This window comes from Aspergillus melleus (genome assembly GCF_016097325.1).
Source record: "Aspergillus melleus strain CBS 546.65 chromosome Unknown contig6, whole genome shotgun sequence".
NCBI classification, from domain to species: domain Eukaryota; kingdom Fungi; phylum Ascomycota; class Eurotiomycetes; order Eurotiales; family Aspergillaceae; genus Aspergillus; species Aspergillus melleus.
This window is the reverse complement of record NW_025763375.1, coordinates 1,600,851-1,617,955: the sequence shown is the minus strand read 5'-3', so window position 1 is coordinate 1,617,955 and position 17,105 is coordinate 1,600,851. Positions and strand designations below refer to the sequence as shown.

The 17,105-nt window shown below is 51.1% G+C and overlaps 6 protein-coding genes across 6 annotated transcripts; 2 read left to right on the top strand and 4 right to left on the bottom strand.

The window, feature by feature from the left end:
- Positions 1 to 101: 101 nt before the first annotated feature.
- On the top strand, positions 102 to 2,768 carry LDX57_010266 (uncharacterized protein; the record flags this gene model as incomplete). The annotated part of the gene is made up of 1 exon (XM_046092020.1): positions 102 to 2,768. The coding sequence occupies one exon, from the start codon at positions 102 to 104 to the stop codon at positions 2,766 to 2,768; it is 2,667 nt and encodes an 888-aa protein (XP_045947997.1).
- Positions 2,769 to 3,143: 375 nt separating this feature from the next.
- Positions 3,144 to 5,025, bottom strand: HIS1 (ATP phosphoribosyltransferase). The gene is made up of 5 exons (XM_046092019.1): positions 4,807 to 5,025; positions 4,671 to 4,705; positions 4,053 to 4,571; positions 3,833 to 3,970; positions 3,144 to 3,759 (listed from the first exon to the last, which is right to left on the bottom strand). The coding sequence occupies exons 1-5, from the start codon at positions 4,821 to 4,823 to the stop codon at positions 3,524 to 3,526; spliced, it is 945 nt and encodes a 314-aa protein (XP_045947996.1). The 5' UTR covers positions 4,824 to 5,025; the 3' UTR covers positions 3,144 to 3,523.
- Positions 5,026 to 5,354: 329 nt separating this feature from the next.
- Positions 5,355 to 5,986, top strand: RPS28A (40S ribosomal protein eS28; the record flags this gene model as incomplete). The annotated part of the gene is made up of 3 exons (XM_046092018.1): positions 5,355 to 5,415; positions 5,510 to 5,593; positions 5,925 to 5,986. 3 exons carry the CDS (start codon positions 5,355 to 5,357, stop codon positions 5,984 to 5,986), a joined length of 207 nt encoding a protein of 68 aa, XP_045947995.1.
- Positions 5,987 to 6,743: 757 nt separating this feature from the next.
- Positions 6,744 to 10,616, bottom strand: msh3 (mismatch repair protein MSH3; the record flags this gene model as incomplete). Its single annotated transcript, XM_046092017.1, has 3 exons — positions 9,438 to 10,616; positions 8,288 to 9,384; positions 6,744 to 8,222 (listed from the first exon to the last, which is right to left on the bottom strand). Exons 1-3 carry the CDS (start codon positions 10,237 to 10,239, stop codon positions 6,744 to 6,746), a joined length of 3,378 nt encoding a protein of 1,125 aa, XP_045947994.1. The 5' UTR covers positions 10,240 to 10,616.
- Positions 10,617 to 10,667: 51 nt separating this feature from the next.
- Positions 10,668 to 12,720, bottom strand: LDX57_010262 (uncharacterized protein; the record flags this gene model as incomplete). The annotated part of the gene is made up of 1 exon (XM_046092016.1): positions 10,668 to 12,720. The coding sequence occupies one exon, from the start codon at positions 12,718 to 12,720 to the stop codon at positions 10,927 to 10,929; it is 1,794 nt and encodes a 597-aa protein (XP_045947993.1). The 3' UTR covers positions 10,668 to 10,926.
- Positions 12,721 to 13,413: 693 nt separating this feature from the next.
- Positions 13,414 to 14,665, bottom strand: BET2 (Rab geranylgeranyltransferase subunit beta BET2; the record flags this gene model as incomplete). Its single annotated transcript, XM_046092015.1, has 5 exons — positions 13,414 to 13,456; positions 13,510 to 13,634; positions 13,685 to 14,136; positions 14,210 to 14,495; positions 14,567 to 14,665. The coding sequence occupies 5 exons, from the start codon at positions 14,663 to 14,665 to the stop codon at positions 13,414 to 13,416; spliced, it is 1,005 nt and encodes a 334-aa protein (XP_045947992.1).
- Positions 14,666 to 17,105: the final 2,440 nt, after the last annotated feature.

Genomic DNA, 17,105 nt, shown 5'->3' with positions numbered 1-17,105 from the left:
TGACGTATTACTCTGGCTATTCCAATTGGCCCTCTCCGAGATTTCCCTACATGCTGTAACCCAATCTTCAGTCGTCCCTTCTCTCCGTTGCTCCTAGAGTTATGGCTGTTCCTTTGGCACCGCGTGAACACCATGACCCGGTCAATTCTATCTTGGAGCCATCCCCGGCCCTCGTACAATCGGTTCCGGCTGGGCATTCCAGTTCCGATAGCGAGGAACCCGGGCAGCAGGGGCTGAATGCCGCCCGAGAAGATGAAGCCGACGAAGTCGTCGGTGTCAGTATCAGTCGCGCCCAGAGTCGTATGAAGGCGCGTCTCACTCCTGCCGAGGAGAAAAACCGTATAATGGAACGCAATGGTGGCTATTTCGAGCCCATATTGGATGCTAGCGACTCCGAAGGCGTGTTCGCCGGCGAGATCACGGCAGAGCCGGAAGAGGTCGAGCCAGACACCAGCAGATCGTCGGGCAACAACGACGGCCTCGCCCATGCACGGGCCCCAAGTCACAACGGGCTGCACCCGGACATGGCCAAAAACGCTGGCCAACGGTCCAGTTTTACTCGCTCGATCTTAAAGAATGGTTTGCCGCTGCGGCCGCGCGCCTGGTCCGGGGACAGTCTGGCTAATCGGAGCCTCAAGAAATTCCTTCCGGACTTGGGTTCGCTGGCCAGAAGGTCATCGCTCTCTTTCCGTTCGAACAACTCCCAGCGTCGGTGCCGAAGCCAGACTTTGAAGCCCTCCTCGTCGCGGTTGGCACTGGACCAGGAGGAACCTCCGCGCACCGCACCTCTGCGGCGCAGGTCGTTCACTGACCCGGACCCCAACGCGGAGGAACCGATTTCCGACCTGAATCCCCTGGGTGGACTAAAAAGAGCCAAGCACTCGTATTCTCGTCGGCCCAGTGCCACGGCTTCGGGAGTTCCGCCCATCCTGCGGAGATCTTCTTCGGACCAATCCCTGTACTTGAGAGCCTCATCCACAGCGTCCTCTCTTGATCAGCGACCCCAATATGAGAATGTGCATACCCAGGTAAACAGTCGGTTCAAAGCCATCAAAGACAGTCTGCAGGACTCGAGCAGCCGTCTTCTTAGCATGCCCAGTCTTCATTTACAGGATCTGCGGAACGACTGGGGCTACAAACCGTTTAACGACACTGCTCATCGCAAAGGCAACAACTACACCAACGAGCCACCTTCCCCGCGTGACGTTCCGGGAGAACCGACAGCGGCGCAGACTCGAACCCGTCCACCCCGCTCGAACTCCAATACGATGCACCCCATTCTGACCGAGGCTATGTCCGAACTCAAGGGGGATGTGGTTGTCATGGGCGGCTATCGTGGATCGATCTTACGCTCCGCGAAACCGCCCCAGCGCCAACTATGGGTTCCGATGAAAGTCGGGCTCAATCTCCGCAAGGTGGATCTCGAGGTGGGATTGAACCCGGAGGATGAGGAACGAATGGAGGAAAGCATCATTCCTTCCGGCGTTCTCTCCCACATCGGGCCGGTTGACATCTGCCGCCGATTGCTGAAGCGCCTCCAAAAGTGCGAGAATGCCCTGAACGGAGACCTTCGTGTATGGGACTATGGCTACGACTGGCGCCTAAGCCCGCATCTCCTCTCCCGGCGACTGATCAAATTCCTCGAGGGCCTGCCCTGCAACGCACCCGACGTACCGCAAGAGAAGCGAGGAGCACATGTTATCGCCCACAGTCTCGGAGGCTTAATCACGCGTCACGCCGTCAACCAGCGTCCGGAACTTTTTGCGGGCGTTGTTTACGCCGGCACTCCTCAGCACTGCGTGAATATTCTGGGCCCACTTCGCAACGGAGATGACGTGCTGCTCAGCTCTCGCGTTCTCACGGCACAGGTCAATTTCACTTTCCGAACGAGCTTTGCCCTGCTCCCCGAGGACGGACATTGCTTCATTGACAAGCGCACCAAGGAAGAATACCGCGTAGACTTCTTCAATGCCAAGGCGTGGGACGAAAATCGCCTCTCCCCTTGTATCAGCACGGCCCTGCCCCCTATGACGGCGAAAGGTACGAACTTGATGGATAACATCCCTCGACTCAGCAAACGCTTTTCGACCGTTCTTAGCAGCAAGGAGAACTTATCGTCCGATGATTCCCCCACCGCGTCGGCCGACTCGGTATCGTCGCGACGTAGTGGAACCAGTGACAATGAGACCGCCCAGAGTCAGAACGGAACCCGCAATCCCACCACCCATAGTCACCCAGGTCTGCCATCCGAGGTGGCCGACAAGGCCTCCGCAATGGCCCCTAGCGTCGACGGCGTCGTGGGGCCAACCTCCCATCTGCGGGGCTCATCCAATGTGAAGACTACAACGGCTGTCACCCTCCCACGCGGCGCCGCTCTCTCTTATCTTGAACGCACGCTTGCCGAGGTCCTTCGCTTCAAACAGGAACTCGCTTTTAACCCCTCCCATCACTCTAGCAACCGCTATCCACCCTTCACAGTCATATACGGCAAGTCCGTTCCCACGCTGTACGGCGCACGCGTCTGGTCGCGCGAGCACATCAAGTGCCAGGATGCATACGACGATCTGGCCTTTGCAGCCGGTGACGGCGTTTGTCTTGCGTCGGCCGCTATGCTCCCGCCGGGATATCGCATCATCAAAGATGGCCTGGTGAAGAGCGATCGTGGCCATGTCGGCCTGCTAGGTGATCTAGAAGGGGTCGGCCAATGCATTCAGGCGTTGATTCGTGGACGACGAGAGGGAGTGGGATTGGGGCACCCTAGCTCCTAAGTTCTTATCATCCGTCTCTCTGGATTGCTCTCTTCCTTTCTTCTCTTTTTCTTTCTCTTTTTTCTTTTTTTCTTATTTTTTCCATTTTGATTTTTTCTTTTCTGAGGTTTCTCCAGATACCTCTGCTTTTTCAAAGCGATACCCTTCCCAACTCCTTATCAACCTGATTACGATGATGACAACGCGATTCACGATAACGTTCATGGCTCGCTCCAATAACCCTATCATATAGAAGAAATATCTCGCATAGGCCTTTGTTTGCATGTCTGCAGGCTTTTGTACATTATTTCGACTCCTGTATATAGTTACAAACCATTAGAAATACAAATTAAAATTATGGAAAACGTGTTCGCATAGTACCATAGATCGATCATTAATGTCTATGTTTGTGATCTATAGATCATATCCTTTCCTTAAATCCTCCAAATAGTCTTGAAGATTAGATAGGAAGGAAACAAGATGGTGAAGAAGATGTAAAGCTTCAACCAGGAAGAGAGGAACATGTTGAACCAAAGAAGAGGGAAAAGAGAGAGATAAGAAAGAATAAGAAATGAATATCTCGGAGTATACGTAGAACGACACATGAATCAAAAAGCACGCCTGATGCCAACAACAAAAGTCCAAAGACCCAAAAATAAAAGAGGGAGAAAAAAAAATTATATCATCACATGCGGAGATAAGAAAAATGGGCAAAAAGAAGAGAAAGAAAGAAGAAAGTCTTTCACGTATCTTTAGAAAATCTTAACCATAACTCTTTAACCAGTTCTGGAGTTGGCAATGTTCAAGACCAGAATGTCGGAAGCGCCGACCTTGGTCAGCTCGTCCATAACGGTGGCGATCTTCTTCTTCTCGACCATCGAGCTGACGGCGACCCAGTTCTCCTCCTCGAGGGCGGTCACGGTGGGAGCGCGCTTTCCGGGGGTGATGGAGGAAGCGGTGGCAAGCTCGGAGCGAGGGATGTTGTACTGGCACAGGACGTACTTTTGAGCGGCTGGAAAGGGGGTGGTCAGTGAGTGGGTTTGGATGGAAAGATACATCGGAGGTTATTAGGGGGGAGTCCATACTGATGACACCACGAATACGAGAAGCGATCAGCTCAACGAGAGGGTTCTGCGTGTTCTTGGCCTTTACCAAGACGGAGGTACTCTCGACCACGGTATCAATGGCCTTAAGGCCGGCGGCCTTCATGGTCTCACCGGATTCTGTAGAGTTCAAAGAATGGGTCAGTTCAACGTGCCCTATATGAGAGAGAAGCCGTTTAAGTCCTTCCAAGAAAGAACGCACCGACAAGATCCACAATTCCATCGGCCACGCCCAAGGCGCAAGCAGCCTCGACACTACCGCCGACGTACTTGACCTTGGTGCGGATGTCGAAGCCACCGTCAGCACGCGCCAGCTTGCTAGCATCGCCCTCACTCTCCAGACCGGCGAAGAAGGCCTCCGTCAGAGCCGTGAAGCTGGTCACAACGTTCCGGCCAATCAATTGCTTGGCCTCCGAGATGTCGCCCTTCTCGGGAACCTGCACCTGCAGCTTGCAGCCTCCGAATCCGAGGTCCAGAATCTCCTCCACCTGGGACGTCTCACCGAGTGCCAATTGTGCGTCGTGCTCGGCGATCTGGTCACGGCCGGTGATACCCAGGTCAACGCGACCCTCGCCGACGAAGGTCGGGATGTCGGCAGCGGGGAGGAAGATCAGGGCGATGGGGAGGTTCTTGACCAGCGCGATGTCGAGACGGGTTTCGCGACGGAATTGGATGTCGCAACCGGCCAGGAGGTCCAAAGTGGACTGTTGCAAGCGACCCTCTGTTGGCAGGAGGATACCACGTTAGCTAAGTCCTTTTGATTTCGCCTAGTTATAATGACGTTGTGCGGGAGCAGCGGTGAGTCATGGCGGGCACTTGCTTTTGGGGACGGCGAAGAGAAGTCTTCCTTCGAGGCTGAAGAGGCATCGTTAGCAAGGAAAGTCAATTGGAACAAGACGGGAAAGGATATAGAGCCCTTGAGAGTATCCGGGATGATAGCAAGGCAATTGACTCACTGGTTGACGAGATCCATTTTTCGCAGATGATCAATGCGCGGGGTACTTCGGATGGAAAGAATTCGTGTCAGAGAAGCAATTGGAGATATGAAAGGAAGATGAGAAGTTAAGAACTCAAAAGACAAGTTCGACGCCGACACGGAAGAAGGGAGACCAGATCTACCGGAGATGGGACTCAATTGCAGGAGAGGAGGGACGGGGATAACGAGGGAAGCTTCGCAGAGACTGAAGAGAAATCGGAAATTCCACCGAAATCGGGACGGCGGGGCAATGATGACCGTGACGGCGGCCCGGGTTTCCAGGCACTAAGGCAGTAAGGCATACAGACATCCCTGCGGGCGGTCAGGGTTGATGCCCGACGGCTCAGGTGTCGATTAGCCCTGAACCCTCGCGTAAAGTTGAGCCCAAAGAGGAAAGGCAAGCCCACACAAGCCGCAAATCCTCGATTCCAATTTCACGCCGGCCTCAACTTCCACCTCCGCCCGCCCCCTTCGCCATCTACACCTCCTTCCCGTCAACCCTCGCTGTCGTCAAGCCCTATCTTCAAGATGGATGCCAGCAAGCAGCCCGCTAAGCTCGTCAAGGTCACCCGTGTCCTCGGCCGTACCGGTACGTTTTTGTCATGTGGAATTTTTGTGTCGGCGCATCGGAGGTCCCCGATGTGTGTATAGATAGAGGGGACAAATGCTGACGACTTTTAAAGGCTCCCGTGGTGGTGTCACCCAGGTCCGCGTCGAGTTCATGGACGATACCTCTCGCAGCATCATCCGTAACGTCAAGGGCCCAGGTATGCGATTTCCGTGATCTTGAAATTTCTATTCCTTGCTGTGTCCACCCGCCCGCGAAATCGACCGTGCACGAAAAAGAGAAGCTTCCACAAAAGGAAACCAGAAGAGAAGGGATTGCAGAACTCGGAATCGTTCGAAGAAGAAAAAGAAAGAGCCGGAAATACATGGAATACGATGAATATGAAATTCAACGCTACTCGGACTGGAACAGCTTTCTCCGCATGGGAACTTTCGTGGGCTGGGATGGGAACAAACAAAACACGCAAGCAAGCGAAAATGGAAACAAAAAGGGTGTTGAAAAGCTAACGCAATCTCGTCGCAACCCAACAGTCAAGGTCGACGACATCCTCTGCCTGCTCGAGTCCGAACGTGAGGCCCGCCGCCTGCGCTAATTTCCTTCTCCCTCCGAATTCTACTTCTCTTTTTCCTCTCGAGGCTATGTACGTTTGCTTGCGTTGGAAATGATTTTGGGAGGAGGTCGGGAAGGCGATAAAAAAAATATGATCATGGGCTTGAGATGCGACATGCCGGTGGTGGACCCTCTTTTCGTTTCCTTTTTGAACATTCTGTCTGCGTCGAAGTTCCAGAGAATAGAAAAAAAGAGAGAAGAGAAAAGATCGATCCACCTGATAATGAAACAAGAAAAAATTTGAAATTAACGGGTTCGAGTGATTTCACGATGCCTTCAGACCATGTCGCAATCAACTAGTTCGTGTGGATGGAGAGAAGGTACGAGGTCACGAAACTTACAAAGGGGAACCCTTTTTTTTCTTTCGGCGGATTCCTGAACTCGACTTCTACCACTGGATGCCTTTCCCCACGTCTCTTTTGGGTGCTGGGAGCGGAATCACGGAGTCGGATTGGAATTATCGAACAAAATGAATGATATCCTGAATCTCTACATCTTTTCCCCGGTTCCAATCGTGTCTCGCTCAACCACGCTTGAGTTCATCGCGCCCACATGGTCTTCGTGAGAATCTACGTGTAGCTGGTCAATGATTCGTCGTAGACATGATTATTCCCGAAAATAAGTTTGGATCTATTTACACTGGACTATTCACTTTGGTACAGGGATTCCTTGGACTTGAAATGGAAGATAATTGCCGGTGATTCAACAACGACTGTGCCGGACAATATTACAGCCTGCTATTATTGCTCCGCGCTGCTGATCAGTCGCTCAACCAATGCTTCGTTTGTGTCGGATGAATCGTCCATGAGATTGCCCACCACCGACACCAGACCAGCAAGTCTCCGGCGTTGGATCTTAGCCTCCAGTTCGGCACTCTTCTGCTTCGCAACGTCAAGCAAAGGCCTTGGCAGGTTCGCCAATCGCGCAACGTTAAGTCCGTAACTCCGATGGGCCACTCCTTCTCCAACCTCGTAGAGGAAGGTGATGTCTTCGTCCTTCCCAGATCCCGACTCCGTAAAGCGCATGTGCACATTTCGAAGCTCGTGGTTGCGGAATGAGTGCACTACCGAGGCAAGATGCTGATAATGCGTGATAAAGAGGGTAAGGCTGCGTATAGACCTGACCATGTAATCAAGAACCGCCTGCGCGATTGCAACGCCATCGTGCGTGGATGTGCCACGGCCCAGTTCGTCCAATATAACCAGTGAACGCGGTGTCGCTTGCTTCAGGATGTCTGCCGTTTCAGAAAGCTCGACCATGAAAGTAGATTCGCCCGCCAGCATATTATCAAATGCCCCCATCCGGGTAAAAACAGCATCCAACATGCCAAGTTTAGCTGACTGAGCAGGAACATAGGAGCCAATCTGTCCCATGATGGCAATCAACGCTATCTGTCGTACATAGCTGGATTTACCACCCATGTTTGGACCCGTCACGAGGAGAGCGCGGGTCTCATCGCTGTCCAAAGCGATATCATTCGGAACATAACTGTCCAGCAGAAGTTGTTCGACCATAGGGTGACGGCCTTGTTCAACATGGATACATGTATGGTCCGTATATTCAGGCTTCACATAGCCAGGCTGGTTAGCAATGATTGAAAGCGAGATTAGACAATCAAGGATTGCAAGAGACTGCACACAGTCCCGGAAAGACTGGTAATTTGCCGAAATGTCGCTGAGAAGCGCCATGTACGCTTGATCACAAGCCGCAGCCAAGGCTTCTTTGTGCTGGTCTCGAAGACGCAGTAACTGGATAACTTCAGGAGTGTGGAACCTTGAGACCTTTTTGGTACCGCTTATTTTCACCCAAGATGCAGGCACACGTTTAATGGCAGGTGAACTATTCTCAACCTCGATCAAGTATTCGATACCCGCAACAGTAGCATACCGCACTTCTTTCCTCTTGATGGCTTCAGCGGCGACAGAAAGATGCTCCTGTAACTCGTGCTCGACACTGCCGATTCCGAGTTTGTGCTCACTTATCTCCTCCGTCTCTTCTGATTCCCTGAAAAAGGCATATTTATCGTCACTTTTGGCGGCGTGCAGGTTAATCTTATCGAGAAAGAACACGACTTCCTTCAAAATGGTGGGCAAAGATGCGATTGCCTCGCTAACAACGGTCGATGAAAACCCAGTATCCGCTGGGGATTGGAAATCAGCAAATTCCTGGGCAATCATCTGCAATGTCCGCAAGACAGTAAGAAGCTCCGGGCGTGTGCACTACATTCAACTGTTAGCCTGCATGTGAACATAATAGAGTGCCCATTAGAAGACGCTGGATTTACCTTCCCATAGTATATCCGTATCAAGCTTTTCTCTAAGTCGCTCTTCACTCGTCCCAGCAACTCTTTGATACGCTCTACCATAGCGATCCTTTCTGGGTTCTTCAGCTCTTCAACGGCATCGATCCTTTCTTCAAGCCTCGCTTTCTCTAGAAGTGGACGTCCCACCCATTTTCGAAGCAGCCTCTGTCCAAAGCGAGTCTGTGTCCGATCGAGTGTCCAGAATAGACTGCCTTTAGTAGATTGATCGGTTTGGTTTTGGTATATCTCGAGGCTGACCAAAGTGTTACCGTTGAGCAGCATGTGCGACCGAGACGAAAAGTGTTGGAAATACTTGGTCAGCTGGAAAACGTGCTCCAGGCCGTATTCTGTCAGATGCTCGATCATCGCGGAGAGACAGATCGTTACCTGCTCAGGTAAATTCAGCACCTTTTGGAGCAGGGCGCTCGACACCTCATCGTCCACAGCATCAGCCGTCTTCATTTTTCCTGCATAGAAGCTGGAAACATGACTGTGACACTCGGCTGCCGCTGTTTTTGACTTTGGCGCTCTCTCAACACGGATGTTGTCTCCGAAGACGTTTGTTCTGCCGCCGGAAAGATGCTGTATAAGCTTCTCGGTAGCCTTGGACAGTTCCCCTAAAATGAGCACTTCACAAGGCGAGATGTGAAGTAGCCGTGTCTCAATTTCACTCCGCATAAATCCATCTTCGAAATCATCGTATACGATATCTCCGGTTGCCGGCTGGACGGCGACAATGCCTACATGCACCTTTTCGTCATTTCCCCAGCCTTTCGCATTGGACTCTGTGATGCAAAGCATATAGCCAGTTGCTAAAGAAGCGCCGCTAGAAGTCGCATGTGTGGGTCCTTCCAATCCCTCAACGTCATCAATGTAAGTTGCTTTGGTGTACAAATTGGTGAGCTTGCGGCCAAAGGGGGCGTTGCGATTATCGCCAGCAGCCTTCAGAGCAGCCGTTTCCACTTGCCGAACAACTCCAACCTTGTGCCCAGCAGAAACAAGTCGTTTCACGTGGACATGGAGTCTGTGTACTGGTATACTGGCGGATGCAAACCGGTCCAGATGCGCTTCCGAGGGATCTGAGATGATGTGAGCATGACATGAAAAGGCAAAGAGTAATCCCCACGCTTACGTTCATCGTATCTGAACTTCCCCGGGATGCAGACAATATTCAGCTCCTTCGCAGCCACCCTCGCGTCCTCGCCAAAGAACCGGAACTTGTAGCCAACTTCGACCACCAATATCGTATCCATGTGCTTGTGCTTGATCTGGATAACTTGCTTCTCCATTGGTGTCAATTTGCTTCCACCTTTCTTTGCCGTGGCCCTCCCTTTGGCCGGAGGAGCCGGCGTAGGTTCTTCTTCTTCATCGCCCTCCCCGGCCTCATCTACCGCGACAGAAGCCTCATTGGCAGCATGTCTGCCAATCCCGATGAGACAATCTGGTCCACCCAGCCTCTGAACAAACTGCTTATGTAGCTTCTCTCTTTCTTTGCGTCGCTCCCTATCCTCCTCGTCTGATCTGTGCTCCTCCTCCCTTTCCGGAACGGCGGTCGGCGAGCTCGCGAATCGGAAAAGCTCAGTTCGTTGGCTGCTATTCAACAATGACGTTCGATCTGGCCGGGGTGGGGCTGTTTCAGCAGAGGGTTTAGCCTCGTCTTCTGAGGGAGCTTCGTTTCTTCTAGAGCGCTTTGCCACAGGTGCCACTATATCTTCATCTTCATCATCCATGGTGTTCGTTGCGTTCTTATTCTCCTTCTCTTGAGAACTGGCTTCAGTGACACCATTGCCCCGTGATTGCTGTTCGTCGGCGCCATTGTGCGGACCCTTCTCGGTTGCCTGTGGTCTTTTCGTGAAAAAGCTTGCGATGGAGGGTTGCTTGCGCTTGAGGTTCGGGGATGAATTTGATGGCGGTTGAGACGACTGCGAGGGCATATTTCCTGTTTGTCGGAGAGGGAAGAAAATCAAGAAAGAAAAAGAAAAGAAAACGAATACTTGTACTTTGGCTTTCTATCGGACAATGGCAGTACAGAAAGCGAGAGAACAAGTTGCGATGAGACTCTTAGGCCCCAGCAAGAGTCAAAAGTATCATGAACAAAAGGAAAGTTTGCAGTAGTTGCGCAAGATAGATAGTCAACTCACTACAACCCCGGCTGGACCTTGTGGAGCTTGACGCGTGAGGACGCGCTAAGCGTGTTTCGGGACAATTAAGTGGCTTATCTAATCGACTACCTCGGCCTGCAGCTCACTATATGTTCAATCGACTTACGCCTCCAAATACCAGGAAGTGTATAATATAAATTAGAATAACCCTAGACAGCTCACTATCTAGGTGACAATCAATAATAACAAATTTCCATTCTATGGATTTGTCACAATATAGGGTGAACAGTACTCTCCGTGATGTGCAAAGACAGCGCTGATATATAAATGTACCATGCAGACGTATCCATGGTGACCGTTGGAAGAAAGCCCAAGCCAAGGCCCCAGGATCGCATGAATGAAGGAGGAAACAGAATTAGCTGCTAGCCGGAACAGCGTGGTGAGGGAAAAATAATCAGGAGGACAAACAAAAAAAGAAAAAAACACAAACAAACAATAAGCATCGATCGGTGGAGAAGGCTAGCAAGAGCTTCCATCCAAATAAAGACGCTCAAAATCATCCTCGTCAACCTCGGATATTGTTGCTTCTGGGGAAGTTGTTCGCGTCACAGATTGGGCGACAAACGTTTGTTCGGTTTCATCCGTGTATATGCTTTCGTCAAAGGGAAGCTTTGAGAAGGAGGCAGCCAAGGGATTGTACGAGAACCCTGCATGGCTGTCGTGGCTCTCAAAGGGACTTATCCCGATGCACTGCGCATCACCAAAGAAATATCGAGGTGGATACCCTCTACCAGTCTCTGCCGGTCGTTTCACACCAGGCGAGTTCCAGCCAACAAGAGGGTCGATCCGGCCATGACCATTGAAGAGCGGCCCGAGATTCTCCTTCCCAAACCCAAAGTGAGTCGAGCTTCCGACTGTGCTTGAAGTATATGAACTGTTGTGCATCGGATTAAAAGGCCCATTGGCTATAGAGTGTTGCCTGAGTAAGGGTGATTCGGAAGAGAGCAGCCCATCCCCGTAATGCTGATCAAGTAATCCTGGCCTGCACTGGCTAGATCGATCACGGAAAACATTGAACTCATTGCGAAATCTCGGCTTTTGGTGATTGAATGACAGGACAAGATCATCAGTGTCATCTTCACGCGAGCGATTGTTTCCAAAGCGGGCCTGCATTTGAAGTGGACTATGCGGACCATACAAGTTTCGTGGATCTGAATCCTCCACACTTCCTAGGTCAGGCTTGCTTGATCTTTTGTTGCGCTTTTGATCCTGTCTCCGATAGACGTTAGGATCGGTTTGAGATAGAATCCTTTTCGGACGATTTGCCCGTCGCCTTGGGATTGGGGTCTCTCCTTTCAGAGGACTGCTGTCTTCAACATTACCGGAAATGACCCGTTGCTTTCGTAAAGCACCAGTCGGAGAGAAGATCAGCTCCGTAGGTTCGACGCACATGGATGTTTTCTCCATCATTTTCAGGATGCTCTCATCTTTCTTCTGGTTGCGCTTGCGTCTCATTTGCTCAGTGGCAGAATCAAAGATGTCCATTCCAGGCCACAGGACGCCCTTCAGCCTAGCGATTTCCTCCGCCCGCTCCTTATCCGCATCTGCGTCATTGTCATCAACGAATGGATCGGAGTTCGAATGCTTGTCCAAAGCCTGCGTGACCGTGTTCGCCATGAATTCTAGTGTTCTAGTCCAATTGGGCGTGCTTTCAAAAGTAGACGACATTCCTTCTTCGACATCCAGCCCGTGTTCATGTTTCCATTGGCCGAATATTGACTGCAGAGGCTCTTGGGGCGCATTGGTACACAGTGAAGAATACAACTCGTCTCCGTAGGCTGAATTCTCGGCAAATGAGGATGCTACCGAAGGATTATAGCTCATGGACCCGGGTGTGGACCCATCACCGACATCTGACTCTACCTTCAGACAGGAGTCGGCCAGTCGTGGATCCAGGTAATCCGGAAGAGCATTGTGAGTCGAAGGACTGACATTGGAGAGGTTGACTTTGCATCCGCCGTTCCGTCTTGCAGAGCAGGCCTGCTTCTGAGTTGATACTTTACCATGGGGCTTCTTCCGAATATCTTTCGATGACATCCGATCGGACAGTAGCTTTGCGAGATTGTTTGATTTGTACCATCGATCGTACTCCTCGAGTAAGACTACAGCCTGTGATTCCTGGTGACTGCGGACTTGTAATTTGAAGTAATGGGATAGATGAGCCTTGGAAGAAACGTGGGTCAGTAGATGAGATACATCGCTGAACCTTGGGCATTTGGGGCAGATGTTGCAGAGGAGCGCAGATGCATCCATTGTGGGCGGCGACTCCGACGAAAAATGGAAGGATTAATGATGACCGTTCTTCGAGGGAAGTAACAGGGTAAAGCAGCAAGCGGATTATTGCACGAAAGAACGAACAACCCCCCTTGGCCAAGGACGTGAGACAAATATAGAAGGACAAGCCCTAGTTAACAGGATCAAGGTCCCCTCCCAAATCCGACAAAAGAAGTGCCTCAGAACCTGCCCTGGACATAACACTGCTACCAGGGCAAGTGGGAGGGGAACCAAAGGACTAAAACCATGTCCGCTCAAGTGAAGAAGGAGCTGCCCGACTGCTGGTGGGCAGGTTGAGGTAGGCACGAGACGGGAGCCGGGGTCCCGTGCTTGCTGCGGCGAGTCTAGATGCCGGGTGTTCATGGTAAGAGTAGGTAGGTAGGTAGGTAGGTATGTGGGATATGGATGGGAGCCAGTAGCAAGGAATTTCGATTCTTCTCTATTAACAGTGCATTATAAGTATCATAGGGTTTATGTGCCATTGCGTCTTAACAACCTATTAACAGGTTATTGTGAAGTGATGAAGCGGAAATAAGTCGCAATGCCAATCGCTCTTCTCCTGCCTTGTATCCCATAATCCATTGGAAAAGAAAAACGGGTTATTAGATTGCAGGAGGTAGTACTCCGTAGAGTGACTACGAAAAGAAAAGAAAGGGAAGACCACGTTTTGTGCTACTTGGTCACATATCTAGTTGTTATTGCTTTCGGCATACAACTGGACAGGAATTAGTATTTCGACCGGAAAGAAAACGTCGGGAAGATACTTACTAGACAGGATCTACTTCTTCAACACCGTCGTATTTCAGGAGACTCAGGCCAGCGATGGCGAAGTGAGTATGGAAGACATCAACCATGTGGCCTGGCCGATCAGAAAATCCACCGGCTTCCGGATCCTAGCTCGAGTTAATAGAGATTCGAGGAATGACATCATAGCAACACACACCTGACAGCGCAAAATGAAAGAAGCAAGCTTCCCACCGTCAAGCCAATGAAGCCTGTCGATCATGGCCAAGCTTGCCCCAACCCACCAGCTATAACACGCATCTTCTAGCTTTTCGGGGCGCCCATTCAGGCCACCCTTATCTACCTGGCGCTCGCTTAGCCAGCCGCCCAAGCGGTCCTTGTTCACCAAATCAAGTCTCCCGGCGATTGCCAAAGCCCCTACACAGGTGAAGATCTGTCCCGCATGGGATTCAGCTCCCGGACGAATGCCGTAGCCTCCGTCCAAGTTTTCACACCTTTGGACATAGGCGACGGATTTCGAGACATCGACCATATCAAGGAGGCCCATGAGCGACAAGGCGTTGAATGCACCGTATAAAAAGCGGGTGTCTTGTTCACCCCACTCGTCGCCCATGAATGCGCCGGTGTCCCTGTCCTGAAGTCCTGCGATGACTGTGATTGTTTAGCGCGCTTTGCCGGGCGGTAAGAGGCAGGGTTGTAATGAACAGAAAGGGTCAAGCCATACAAGAACCAACTTTCTGTCGGCCTCCAAGCCCACGTGTTTCCAATTCATCCAACGCGTCCATTAGTACGAGGATCTGCACAGCCGAGACGGTGTAGAGCATGTGCGCATCATGGCCCGGTGCAGCTCCGAAGCCACCATTATCACGGCGGCATGAAAGCACAAAGTCGACGGTATCTTCCCGAGGGAGGCCCTCGGGACAGCCGAGAAGGTGCAGGGCCGTTAAGCCCCAGTAAACCCCGTTCAGCCGAAGATGCTCGGTGAGCCAATATTCTAGCTCATCCCTCCTCTAGCATCACCTGTCAACCATTTTCCCCGTCATGAAGAGAAAAGCCATGGTTTGGATCAAAAATGACGCACGCTGTCCAAATTCTTAATGTAATCCACATGTTTTTGGCTGCACAACTGCTGGTCGGAGGAGCCGCCAACGGCTCTACCAGGACCTGAAGCCAGGGACATTTTGGATCCAAGATCAGATTGACGTGTTTACGAGATATGATTGCTGCTGGATATGCGGGTGTTAGTGCCTTGAGGGAAGCACACAAAGTGCTTAGCTCGTAAGCCTCAGGGGATGTTGGGGATTACACAGCCCGCTTTCCCTGATTTTTCTTGCAAAGAAAAAAAATCTCTCCAAAAATGAACCAAATCAAGTTTGGAGGCAGGCTAGCAAGGACAGTGCACGGCGGAGATAAGAAAGGTGAGAAAATCAGTAACACCAGCGCTGCAAGATGGCTAACTGGTGAAGTCAGATTCTGCACGCCTCTGGGCAGGCGAGGGGGAAGGAAAGGCAGGGATAAATCGAATGAAAGAAGGAATTATGCTGGTTGCGTGCCGAGCCTCGGAGGGCTGGGAGAGCACGTGACCTAGGCGCCACCGAAGGAGCCGAAAGCGGGGCGATGTTTCAGGCGGGCGTTTGGGGCAGGAAGAGGAAGAGGATCGCCCGTGTGACTAAAGTGTAACCCCTGAAGTCATGTCGTGTACTTACGGTGGCTGGCTCAGGCTGAGGAGCCCAGATCGATCCATCTACCGGTGTACATAATATAATTATAATGATTGCTATTATTCAATAATATTATCACGGTGTCTTTGTAGTCTATACTCTTTTCTCATTCCCACGTGCGTCGTCCGTATTCGTTAACGCTTCCTGCGTGTGGAATCGATGTCTGACCATGATCACCGAGCCACCGTTTTTCTCCACTCTCTGTCTTTTGTCGTGCTCCGTAGGATGGGAATCAATATCTTACTGCGTAACGGACTATCTCGTATGGAGTCCATTATTGCCTCACTCAGAGACCCAGAGTACTCCGTAGTAAGTACGGTGTACTATATATTCCGTAGTATCTGAGTGAGGGGACGCCGTCCTGTTGTCGGTTTGAGTGACCGGGGCTATTACGCATCCCTATTGGTCTTTCCTTTTAGTTTAATGGTTCTGTATGCGCTGGACAAATAATGCGTCCCTGGTACCTGATTAGAGAAAAGAAAAGATAATGAGAATAATCCATTATCCTTGGTTTACCCACGCGCCTTGGTCCTTCGTACCTGGTCAGGTCTCCCGTACCAGAGAACGGTTTGCTCGATTCTTTGGAGGACCGGAAAAAAAAGAGGTCCACTTGCCTTTCCATTTCTTGGACCTCGTTACGGTCGGTGGATGGTTGGCGGGGCACAGATGATAATAATAATAATAGTAAACTAAAATAGCACCTCGTTCTCCGGCTCATATTACTTTTTTTTTTTTTTGAACCAACCCCACCGGGTTGTATCAAATGCCAATTGCGATCCATGGTCGCATGCTTTTCACGATGAAGCTCTGAATGAATCTCAAACGCAAATCCTTCCTGGAATGTTCTCTCTGCTTCTTTGTGCTGCAAACGCACTCTCGTACCGTGTTCTTCCGGGGGCTGTCAACGGCAGTCGATGATCACAAAGATCACCGAAAAGGATCCAAATCCCAATAATGGAATGCTCTGACCTCTGCTTCGTCAGGGACGGGAATCCGATTCGCCCATGGAATGGACCTCTGCCCCCCATCTAGCGACAGATGGTTGGCCAATCCATCGTCGCAATCAGAGCATCGGAGCCGGGGCGTACATCATCCCGCCCAAGGCACCAACTGCCAGACCCGATCTTTCTGGCCAGTCAACTGTCCGCCCTTTCAGCAGTTCAATGGGTCCTCCCGATCTTTCGGTGTATATCCTTGTCCGCAGTCACTGCAGGGGAAAACCAACGGGGAAACAGGAAAACAAACACACGAGCGAGGGATAGAGAAGACGGATAGACCCAACAGAGAGAGGGAGGAGGGAAGAAGAGAAAGAGCGAGAGAGGGGGGGAGAGAGAATTAGGGCTGAGGTAGAAGGAAGAGGGGCTTACATTTCCTCCCTCTTCTTTTCCCCCTCCGTCCGCCAGCAGCATTTCTGTTTCTCCGGAATACGTTGTTGATCAGTTTTATGTGGGTTAACCCAACGTCATCCTCCTCTCACAAGCCACCGACTTGCATTGGAATTCTTTTTGCCTGCTTTCCATCCTCCCCTCCCTCCCCCTTTTTTTTTTCGGTCACGGATGCATTGAATTGAATTTGGCTTATCCGGACGGAATCACTGCTCATGACGCCAGAAGAGAATTTAATTTCTGTTTAACTCTGTCGATGGTCAAATAGACGCAGTGGCTTTTCCCTTCCCTTCCCTCGAAGCCTCGTCATTTACCAGACAAGCGCCAGCCAGTCTGTGCACCAACCAGATAGACTTTCCATACTTCCATAATCCATAGTCCCTCTGAAGCTACGCCGTAGTAACCTTTCTGGAGCCTTGCACAACGCCATCTCCACCGTCGGTTCGCCCCTTAAAAAAAAGACGGGGGGCTTCTTAGCCTGACACACAGCCGTGCTTGCATAACGCTGTCAACG

Bases quoted from the DNA above. Each gene is read 5' to 3' on its own strand.
- HIS1 (XM_046092019.1), bottom strand. The intron at 4,572-4,670 runs GCAAGTGCCCGC...TCCTGCCAACAG, and splicing joins TCTCTTCGCCGTCCCCAAAA to AGGGTCGCTTGCAACAGTCC. The intron at 3,760-3,832 runs GTATGGACTCCC...CCCCCTTTCCAG, and splicing joins TCGTATTCGTGGTGTCATCA to CCGCTCAAAAGTACGTCCTG.